The sequence below is a fragment of the Thermobia domestica genome, chromosome 9, assembly GCF_964235325.1.
Source record: "Thermobia domestica chromosome 9, izTheDome1.hap1.1, whole genome shotgun sequence".
NCBI classification, from domain to species: domain Eukaryota; kingdom Metazoa; phylum Arthropoda; class Insecta; order Zygentoma; family Lepismatidae; genus Thermobia; species Thermobia domestica.
This window is the reverse complement of record NC_137462.1, coordinates 4,288,466-4,300,472: the sequence shown is the minus strand read 5'-3', so window position 1 is coordinate 4,300,472 and position 12,007 is coordinate 4,288,466. Positions and strand designations below refer to the sequence as shown.

Sequence of the window (12,007 nt, the reverse complement as noted above, 5' to 3'; positions counted from 1 at the left end):
TGACCTAATTCGCACCGAAATTCGCTCTTGAAAAAGTTAGGAAATTTTGTGATTTGGTAAAGAAAAGGTCACGAAAAAGTCACGAAATTTCATTTTGGAATTTTAGTAGACACCCGGTTCTTAAACATGAATATTTGGATAGTTCACATACCAGTTCCTTAGTTATGTCTTGTCCCGACTACGATAGGTCCCATAGTAATAGAGCTATGAACTTTGGTGTTTGGGGTCCCGGGTTCAAACCCTGCTCCCGCCAAGTGAACTTTGTGGTGGACAAACACCGTGTGCCTGGGTTTTCTCGGGGCTCTCCCGTTTCCTCCCACTTTCTACATCCCACCATTTCATTCATTTCTCATAGTCACCGTCTCCTTTAGCCTAACCGGCATAACTGTGGGACGTAAAACTTAAAAATTTCATTTCATTTTTTCATTTGTTTTCAGAAGGATCTTGTCACACTTATTTGAGAGACGATGAGACAATGTTGTAAATGAGCACAATAACAATTGAAGTTCTGAACTCCAAGCATTTCGTTGTGAAATTACGTTTTTTTTTTATGATTCCTTTTAAAGTTATAATTTGCTCCGCTTTGAGAAATAGATGGACTCAAGATTTCAGTAACATTAACGGAGTCGTATAGTATGATGCGGATACTATTTGATCCCAAGTATTATGTCTTACTTTTAGTAGTTTATTTAATTGTTTGTCCATCTTCTGACGGAGATTTTAATTGTTTTAATTAGATTTACCATACAAGAGGGATGTGTAGTTGACAAGTTTGCAAAATAACGAAGACGTTGCTAGGCACGTACTGTATTTGAATTTTGAGAAGAAAGAAAGTATAAGTAGACCCCTATGTGTGTTAAGGAATACGTTTTCAATCTTCCAGTTTTACTACTTCTTCTTCTTCTTCTTCTTCTTCTTCTTCTTCTTCTTATTATTATTATTATTATTATTATTATTATTATTATTATTATTATTATTATTATTATTATTATTATTTATTGCGTACCAGTAAACTGTTCGTATAGTCAGCGACAATAATAATAAAAATCATCTGATGAAATTAGTTTCGTAAATAACTTCAAAATGGAAAGACAATTTGAGTACAGTTTTCAGTAAATTAAAAAAGAGAATGTAATTTTCTGTACATTGCAGCCATACCAATGTTATTCCCAAAATAAATTTTAGTAAATGGAAAGAACTTTTGTCACTGACTTTACATTGCAGTTTTTGGAGTTTTTTTTTCAGGTTTAGGATTGAGGAGATAGATTAAAAAAAAAATGTGACATCGGACCTACAGTATGTATTGCATATAATAGTTCGATCACATTTTCGTTGATTTTTTAAATTGTATTTTAATTTGAATAAATAATTTGTAAGTAGCAGATATTTTACATAAAATACACATTCATTCTATATTAACATCTCAGGTCTGTATTTTGTAGACGAAGGGCTTTTGAGATCCGTTGCGTGGTGAATTTGGGTGAAACAATTCGTCGAAGCACTAAGCGAGATGGAAACATACGAACTCTTCTTCAACTTATTTCGTGCCGTCTTTTTCTCTTTCTCTCTCTTTATTTTCTCGAAATTGGTCGTTAAAACTTTTCTTAGGCCATCGACTGGATCACATAGGCCAAAAGACGTCAGTGTGTGCAGTTGTGACGTCACTTCCAATCCAAACACCAGAAATAGCCATAGCAGGTTGCATGTTGTTGGCTGGGGAGCCAACTTTTTTGACGTGACAATGCCTGCTGTCTGTTCCGCCGCTTTATTGATTGCACTAAATTTGCTTCTTTTATTTCTTCGGGACGAATACCGCCGCTGTTAGTATTCATTGTTATTGGCACGGTGAAGGAGTGGGAAAAGTGAGAAGCTATGGTGTTCCTTCGCCAGGAATTGTATTGGTAATGTATTAATAATCATAATCCATTCACATTAGTAATATGTTAAAATGTCGAATAATTCATTTTCACGCACTTATCCCAGGAAACTAATTTAACCTTAAAGTTTATCAGCTACGCACAGAACACGATAAAAACTTATTATAAAGTTCTGTTTTCATATACGAACCACCAAGTTTTCGACCTTGTCGTAGACAAACGTTGACTTCAAGGCAAGTCTTAATTTTAACTAGAGATGCAAAAAAGCCGGCTTTTTTGAATCGATGTTTTTTTTCACATAAAAAGCCGGCTTTTTTGGAAAAAAACCGAGAATTTTGGAAATTTTGGCTTTTTTCAACTTCATGATTTTTCTACCTAAATAGCTTTCTTATAGTATATTCTACAGTTAGATAAAAATTCCATGACCTGAATGTGATATTTCGCTCTGAAATTCACCATCAAGATGGATGGAGCACATGTTTTACGAATTAAAGCTAACACGAAGAATGTAGTATTTGAGGGTAATTTTAGAGGCTATTTAACTTTATTTTAACTTTTGAGTTATCGACATCTTTTTTCTTCTCTAGTTTGTCATCCGTGTTTCATTTCTAAGAGCTTTTAGTACTCTAGCTCCTAGCGCAAAAGTTAAACTTGCCCGTTTTTCTATTTATCCGTCAAAGCGTACGTTTTTCAATATATCCGTCAAACCGTACTTCCACATTTCTGTTATACTGTAGCTGTGAAGTGATTTAGCAATAATTTTCCGGACACAACCTTGAATACCAATTTATACAAATAATCAATAGCGGATTTAGAAAAGTACTTTAGGAGGGTTTTTTCTGATTGTTTCGTTTCCTAAAAAGTCCTAATTTTATTTGGGAAGTGCTTGAAGTTTATGAGTACAGGCATAACTAATATTTCGTTTCGTTTATATGTTTAGCAATAATCTTCCGGATACAACTTTAAAAATCATTTTATACTGAGAATCAGTGGCGGATTTAGAAAAGTATTTTGGGAAGGGTTTCTCTCTAATGTTTAGTATTTTTAAACATTCGTAATTTTTATTTGACGGGAGCTTAAAGTTTATGAGTAAAGGCATAAATAATAGATATTTCGTTTGTTGCAGACATTCCGTAACTTTGGGGAACGGGCTTCAGTCCGAAAGACCGCCCCCCTAACCTTCGCAAAACCGTCACTGCTGGTAATTAGTAATAATAACGATTTAAAAACAATAAAAAAGGAAGTCGCCCAACTCACAGTACACGCACTATTTCTACATTCACAGATGGAATGAAGAAAAGCTTTGTCAGAATGGTCGAATGCTGGTTGAATCCCGGACTTCCCGATAGAAGCGCAAAAGCTAATCACTCAGTCATGTTTGTTGTGCAGTTGTATTTAGCTTAACTTAAATATATTCCGTAGTCTTTTTTTTTTTTGGGGGGGGGGGGGAGTTCCGTAATGATATGTTGAATCCCTCTTGTTAAAAATTCAGAAAACTTGAGGATTGGGTAAACTGTGATAGTGGTTCTATAAAACTTAACTGTAGAATTTCAAGAATATACAGAACCAAAAGCTCTAGATGTGCAGCCTTTAAGTGTATCATATAAATCTAAGTATTTCTCTTATGTTTTATTTTAATTTTATTTTGTTTCAAAAAGAGGGTATGGAATATTTTGAAGTAAAAATACTACGTACTATTTTGCTAGTTATTTGTGTATTCTTTAAAAAGAAGTGTTTGCTTTTAGGGTTGGCTGATTTACACCATTTTTTTTTTTTTAATTGGTTTAAACCACAAAAATAAAAAGAATGAAAAATGCGAATCGTGTGAACTTCATGGTAACGTTTCCAGATATCAAACCACCTGCAATAGTTTTATTTCCCTTTCACCTTTTAATCAAGGTGTCCCATGTTCAATTCTCGGTCGAACCACAATCCTTCTTTCATGCGTAACCCAAGTAGCGGTTCGGATGTCAGTTTAAGCGAAAGTCTTCTCCTTGATAACCTCGGTATTTCGTAAGGATGTTAAGCCTAAATATACGAAACAAACCAAATTGTATATTTCTACATGCCTAAACGCGTGTTGTTTTATAAAGAAGCCAATATTGCTTAAATATATTGATAGAAATTGGCAAAATTTATCGATTGCCTACATAGCTTCTAACATTAGCTTGGATTGGACTTTCAATGATATCTACGTACCGGTACTAAATTTGTAATTTAATACCTCAGTTTTAGCGTACTGATTATGGTACGTTGACCTTTAAATTTTACATGCAAAGCAATAACAGGATTTTCCCGTTATTGTCTTACATTTCAGGTAATGACGGGATTTTCCCAATGGCTAGGGCGGGAGATTCTCAACTTAAGAAATTTACTGACCGCACTTCTTTAAGCTTATGGGAGTTCTTCCGGCATAACCCCGCTGTTGCATAATAACATCAAGGCGAAACAAACTTAGGCTATTTCTGTGAATATGTAATATAAATACATAAAGCAAAAAATCTAAGTCAAAAAAGCCTGGTTTAAACCAAAAAAGCCTGGTTTAAACATCCCCCAAAAAACGGGTTTTTGGCATATTCAAAAACAACCACGGTTCTTGCCAACTCTGCTTATTTTTGTATATAAGAGGTTAAAAAATTCTTATTATATACATTGGTTAATCCTGTGGAATTCATAATGTAAATATGTTGAAGAAAAATTGTTTGAAATATTTTTTCGAAATTCATAGTTTATTTTCGATGTTTTATATTATTATCAGCATCAACCACTAATTAAATGATTTTTTGTGTTATAGAGAAGCGATACAAAGTCTGTTTTATCAATTTAAAGCAGTATTTTGAAAAAAGCCCAAAATTCCCGAAGCAAAAAAGCAAAGCAGAAAAAACCGAGTTTTTTTCCAAAAAAGCCGGTTTTTTTCCGAGCCCTTGCATCTCTAATTTTAACCCCATTAGTAGGACGTAACCGTAGTCGTTTTGCAACCGGGATCAGACTCACTATCCGCAATGAAGCGCACACTATCCTTCATGATATATCTTTGTCCCATAAAGCCCACCGGATGTCCCGAAGTGCTCAGCGTCTTCAGTTCAACGATTTATATCGCCATTGTGATCCTAGATTTAGTTTATGATGAGGATTGAGCACAGAACTAATTGAATGAGCGAATAGCTAATGTTTCTAGAGCCAATTTGGGTAATCATTATATAAAAGTAACACAGTGACATTTTAACTCTTGTCAGCACCCACCATCCATTTCAGCTCCGCAGTTGCCTCACTGCTCTATATCCTTTTGCTCCCGCAAATAGTCGAATCAAGATTAAGAGTGCCGCATGTATTTGGCTATACATGACTGAGTGAAATTGTAAAATTAAAGTAAATAATGCGAAAGTTGGTTTTCACCACCGACGTCGCACAAGTCGGTTGGTTGAAACATTTACATTTGTTCGAAATAGGAGATTATCTTAGTTTTGGTATGTCTGAGTTCACATTTGTATTAGATTCCGGCATTTAAAAAAAAAAAAAAAAAAAAGAAGAAGATGATCTGAGTTCACCAGTAGCCGACTGTTCTCTGTGCGTGGTCCCGCGGTTCGTCCCCGATAAAAATTCCCGGAATCATGTTAGTTTGCCAAAACAGTACATTCTTTCTGTCTTAATATGTTAATATGTTAGAGTGACTGTTTTGTAGTAAATTCCGTCATTTTTTAATTTAATTTTATTTTATTTTATTTATATGTAGCCGACTGTGTTTCCTGTATGGTTCCGCGTTTAATTCCCGGTCGAAGGATATGTTAAGATTCCACGATACATAAAGGTTCCACACTGAAAGGGATGTTGAACTTCAGTGAATTAAAATCTGTCGTATATACTGGCAGGAGTAGATTAAAAAAAAAAAGTAAAATTAAAAAAAACTACGCTACTTCCCATAGCGTATTTTTGATGTGATGTATCCCACATATCGCTTGTGGCAATCGAATCTTAAAAATAAGAAAACGAGTTCTCGGGTGGCTACTATTGAAAACGATGGTCCTATCTTGGAGTAATAACGGACAATATCGTGTCCGACATAATCCATAAACTGCTACAACTTCCTTGTTTCTCCGAGGAGTTCGTAATGGGGCCGACAACTCGCGAAGGAGACATGATGGAGCCTCGTGCTCAAAGATTGTGGTGGGAGTTGCTGTTTGCATGACTGTTGCCGCCTCTCCGGCTGCAGTGAAGGGGAAAAGGGAATGTTGAATTGTTGCAGGATTCCTATGGTCGCTTTAAATTATATTTGGAAGACAAGGAAATCAAGGGAAATGGTCGGCGAGTATAATGAATATTGATATAACGAAATAGATACGGAAAATATGAGGAAAAGTTTCCATCACTGATTTTGTACAGTCAACGACAGAAGTTCTCTCCGTTTGGTAAAATGTATTTTGGAAATAACGGTGGCTGTAATATACAGAAAATTACATTCTTTTTAATTTACTGAAAACTGTATTCAAATTGTCCTTCCGTTCTGAAGTTACTTACGAAATTTGTGTCATCAAACGGAAAGAACTTTTGTCGCTGACTACATGCAACTGAATAGACAATACTAAAAGTACTTTCACGTATTTTTAGCTCAAGATAAATAGGGTAGGAAGGATTAACACAGGAAAATAAAATGTTGAGTTGACAGGATTTTGAAGCCCAATCTCTTTAATGTCGCGCAGATATCCTTCCACATGAGCCACTAGCAACACAACTATTTCTATATATATATATATATATATATATATATATATATATATATATATATATATATATATATATATATATATATATATATATATATGTGTGTGTGTGTGTGTGTGTGTGTGTGTGTGTGTGTGTGTGTGTATGTTTGTTACAAGCTCTTGTAGTGTCTAACTATAACTAGACTTTTTAGACAGTTTAATACAAACTATAGTTTTGTGAGTGCGAGCGGTCTCGGGTACGATTCCCTGTGGGTGCACTCGGTCGGAAAAGTGGAAGAGCCAGCCATCCTGAATGAGGGTTTCCTTATCCACGCTAGGCAGTTGCTGGGATGGCATCTAACGTACATCCCAGGCAGCGTTCTTTCTTCCCTATTTCCCCTAATAGTATGCTCCCCGAAAGGTGTCATCCCTGATACGTGACGGGCCTAAGGCCGTAGATACCGATACTCTCAGAAGTACGTATACATAAAGATAAATAATATTGTCGTGTGAATGTTTTTTGATTCGTAGCTCTATTTTTCTCTTTTGTAACGTGCAGTATTTAAAAGCAGTTGGTTATTGTGAGAAAATAAAATAATTTTAAGTTAGAGTGATTTAGGGAGGTCTTTTTTTTTTTTTTTTTTTTTTTTTTTCGTTTCGAAAGTACGAATTATCTTTCTTAAACTTGGAGTGAAAACGTAATTGGTAACCGCAGAAACTGACTGATTCTTGAAGGTCATTTGGCTGTTTCCATTCTTTTGGTATTAACATTAGTTTCAATACATTAATTGTTTTGGTATTAAGCATGGAATTAATCATATAATGTCAAAAGGTAACACCATAATGTTTTACCCCGTTAACACCAAGTAGAGAAGATAACAATACCAAGGAAGAAGTTTGATAATGGAGTCAATATCCTTCTATTCATGGATTTATTATTCATCGTACACTGGCAAGGTTTACACTGGCAAGGTTTTGTAGAAGTCTCCTCTCGGTTCAGTTCTCGATAAAGATATTTTAGTTTCGTCTCGAACTTTTTTCCGTCTCGTTTATTAAACTACAAAATTTATACCTTTCTTAAGCTTTACAGGACGGATAGGGATTTCAAGAAAATCGTAAACCTTTACGTTGGCGGTCCTAGTACCCCTTCTAATTGTCACAGGGACATGAACGATACCTCGTTGTAAAGATTATGGAACACAGATTCCAACGAGCTAACTTTTGTTCCCCTCGTGCCAAACACGTAGAAGAAGAAGACGACATTTTTGTAAAAAAAAAAAAAAATGATATTCTGTTGTTTTTGGAAATTTGTGAGACGCTGGCAACACTGTTACTTGTACGCAGGAAAAATATTTTGACATATACGCCAGACATTGGGTAAAATCATGTAAAAAAAAAAAAAAAAGGCGAAAGTGAGGGAAAATTCCGAACGTGTTTCCTACGAGAATCACCCTGTACATATTTTTCGAAGGATTTTGGTCTACCCTGACATAGATTCCAACGAGGTAACTTTTGTGCCCTCCCGTGCCCAACCCGTAAAAGAAAAAGAAGAAATTAAAAAAAAATTTAAAAAAAAACAACAACACATTTTTCGAAACTTGTGGAACTATGGCAACACTGTTATTTGTCGTACGCTGAAAAAAAATATTTTCACGTGTATGCCAGACATTGGGTACAATCATATAAAAAAGTGAAGGGCGAAAGTTCAACACCAAGTGAGAAAAAATTCCAAGCCTGTTGCCTACGTGAATTACCCTGTATATATTTTTCAAAATATTTTGATCTACCCTACCCTTGTAGCTCCTTTGGGGGGAAAAGTTTCCCTCCACCAAATGCTGAGGGGAGGGGAACTAAAAAATCCACATTTCCCCCTATCCTTCAGCTGCTTGACCCTCGATGTAAACGAAATGCACACCATTTTAAAGTTTCATCTTCCTAAAGAGATAAACACCTAAATCACCTCTCTAGGTTAATTAGGAGCGAAGCGATGGAGGTTGAGCCGTTCGTCCTGTAAAGGTTAATTTCATCTAGAAGTCATGAGAATCCTTCAGTGTCACAGGATGTAATGTAACATTTATAGATCATATTTATTATGAAGCACATTGTGTAATGACTTGAGTACGTTTAAACTTGGATAAATCATCTTTATTATGTTCGTACAGCCCTTTTATCAGTTGACATTTTATATATATATATATATATATATATATATATATATATATATATTTGGTCTAGGAATTAATTCGTGCGGGTGGACAAGAGATGGCACAACGAACGGAGCGTCCCACAGTTCCGTGTATCCACACATGTGTTGCAAACCCCTATCATCGCGTATCGTTCGTAGTATAGGGCAGTGGATTAAAGCGTCAACAACACCAGTTTGTAGTTAAGTGAACATGGCGCAATTTGTGCCTGATAAAGTGTTTTTGCGGGGTGTCCTGCTGCATTACTTTAACATGCAGAAAAGTGCGACTGAAAGTCATCGTATTTTGGTGGAAGTGTATGGTGACCATGCTCTAGCTGAGCGAACGTGTCAGAAGTGGTTTGCACGGTTTAGAAGTGGTGATTTCGGCTTGGCAGACCAAGAGCGAGCTGGACAGCCAAAAAATTTTCAAGACGAAGAATTGACAGCATTGCTCGAGCAGGATTCGTGTCAAACGCAGGAACAACTTGCAGCAGCATTAGGCGTTGATCAAACAACAGTCTCCAAACGCTTGAAAGCCATGGGAATGATTCAAAAGATGTCACATTGGGTTCCACATGAATTGAAAGACAGAGACGTTGAAAGACGAAAAACCATTTGCGAATTGCTGCCTCAACGACAGAGCAGAAAGGGGTTTCTGCATCGAATTATTACGGGTGATGAGAAGTGGATCCATTACGAGAACCCTAAACGAAAAAAGGCCTGGGTGAAACCACGTGAACCAGGTCCATCACAACCAAAACGAAATATTCACTGTGCAAAGGTTATGCTGTGCATATGGTGGGATATGAAAGGTGTGGTGTACTATGAGCTGCTGCAACCGGGTGAAACTATGAATGGAGAACGTTATCGACGACAATTAATGCGTTTGAAGCAAGCTCTGGCCAGAACCCGACCAGAATGGGAGAACAGACATGATAAACTTATTGTTCAACATGATAACGCTCGCCCACATGTCGCAAAACCGGTCAAAACCTATTTAGAAAATGTCGGATGGGAAGTTTTACCCCACCCGCCGTATTCACCAGACGTTGCTCCTTCGGACTACTACTTGTTCGATTGCATGAACAACGATTTGATTGGACAGCGGTTTACTTCTTCAGAAGATATCGAAACATGGGTCTCTGACTGGATCGCTTCCAAGGATGAGGACTTCTTTCGCCACGGAATCCGTACATTGCCTGACAGATGGGCGAAAGTGGTGGCTAGCGATGGACAATATTTTTCTTAAGGTATTTATGTATTTTGTGTTTGTACTACAGCTTCAATGTGTGCGTACCAACCGCACGAATTAATTCCTAGACCAAATATTATGAATCGTGTAACACTAAAACAGTGTGTGAGATCTAAGACTTGGGTGAACTAGGGTTGCCTACAAGACTCATGAATTTTCCTGTCTCGACTCGAGTTCAAAAAAGTACTTCTTGTCTAGACTTTGGTCTCATTTTCGAGACGAGACGAAAAAATTTCTAGTCTCGTCGGCAACACTGGTGCCAATTATAAATGACAGCACAGAGATAACCTAGATGCACAACGGAAATTAGAAAATGGTGCGCAGACTTCCAAGTATTTCTTAGAATTGTCGTATAGATGTCATTAGTATCAAATTAATCATGCGTCTCAAATAGTATTATTATGAAACTTTGTAAATATTATTTTAGAAATGTTCGAACAACGAAGCATTTATAGAAGAAATAAACTTGTCAGTCTATAGGTCCAATTTGTAGCCGATATTACTTTCCTTTTACATTAATGCCATCTGTACCGTAATTCTATAAACTATTGAAGTCTGTACTCCGCTCTACAACCAACCATTGTTCGTCTGAATTATTAAACGCACAGCAGACTTTCGTTATTTTTCTTGACTGAGAACAGTGATAATAATTTTGGACTTGTTGAGCATGGTAGTGGTATAGATGACGATTTCTTCCTTGCAGTTCGATAATATTGTCACCTATTTTTTTAAGTAGTAAATAATCTATATATTAAAATGTCAGGTTTATGTGTTTGTGGTCAAGAAAAGTTTATATGTTTGTGGCCAGTGTTCTCAACAGTGAATTCTCCGGAACCATAGACTCTACAAAGATGCCGTTTTTACTGATCGATTGCAAATTTTGTGTAGATTTTCCAGTGCTAATTGAATGAGAGAGCGCAGGTGTAGCTAGTATATTATAAATTTTTAGTGTTACCCATTTTTTATTATACTCTGAATACTCTTTTATACTTAAAGAAATGGTCGATTTTTTAAAAAGGAAGCACTTCTTTGAACTAAATCTTCTGCGAAACTCGTGATATTAAACAATGACAAATTAGTATCACTGTCATATATGTCACAACATTATTAATAATGTTATGTTGCAAGGGAAGAATTTCAACATGGGTCTTTTGGGTAAATGTTAAACTGATGAGAGTAATACCTTCCCCTACGAGAGAACACGCATGAGTTATCAGCAGTGCGCATGTTTATACCTAGCCTGTTTAAGTATGCAGTAAAGCATTAATGATTGCATGTGAAATTCACGTGTTTTCTTTCATCCTCTCTTGTAGTTTGAGTGAGTGCTACTTCGCGGTGAAGGGGGCGGCTCTGGTTTTGCCTCCGAATGAGCGGCTTCGGCCGAGTCGTCGAGTGAGCGCCAGCGGCTCTGACATCCAGCAGCACCTCCAGTCTATGTTCTATCTCCTTCGACCAGAAGAAACGTTGAAAATGGTAAGTAAACAACATTTCTTTCTTTTTCTTTTTCAAATGCTCTGTTTCTCGTTACTGATTGTCCTACATAGCAAAATGTCTGCAGTTGCTACCCGAAGAATTCAATCGATTTGTCTGTAGACACCCCATGTTTGTTGTGTACGAAATTGAATATTTGCTGCACATGCATCCTTAGCCAGTTTTATAGTTAATATTCATTTAAGATATTCAAAAAGTAGAAATTCTAAAGGTGAAAATGCATATTTGGACTTACACAAGGTAAATTTTGATTGGCATATGTCTCCTTAGCACCGGATAATGTATCAAGGAACTAACGAACTAACTCTATGGCCTATGGAACCCGGAGGTTCAATGCCGCGTTCACAAAAGCTGTCCACTGACTTCTATCATTAGCTAACTGGATCCAGTTTCTACTTTGTATTCCTATTTCTTGAGATCCATCTGCACCTAGGTCTTCCTAATGGTCGTTTTCCGATTTGATTTTCAGTTAAGACTTTGAAACCGTTCCTACTTTCTTCCA

At 36.4% G+C, this 12,007-nt stretch overlaps 1 protein-coding gene across 2 annotated transcripts in view; it reads left to right on the top strand.

Annotated features, from left to right (window-relative positions):
- Positions 1-12,007, top strand: part of ssh (Protein phosphatase Slingshot) — a 334,909-nt gene that overhangs the window by 220,623 nt on the left and 102,279 nt on the right. For both annotated transcript variants that reach the window (XM_081770478.1, XM_081770477.1), the window contains exon 3: positions 11,328-11,487. In XM_081770478.1, coding sequence (XP_081626604.1) covers positions 11,328-11,487 — 160 coding nt within the window. The remainder of the gene's footprint in view (positions 1-11,327; positions 11,488-12,007) is intronic.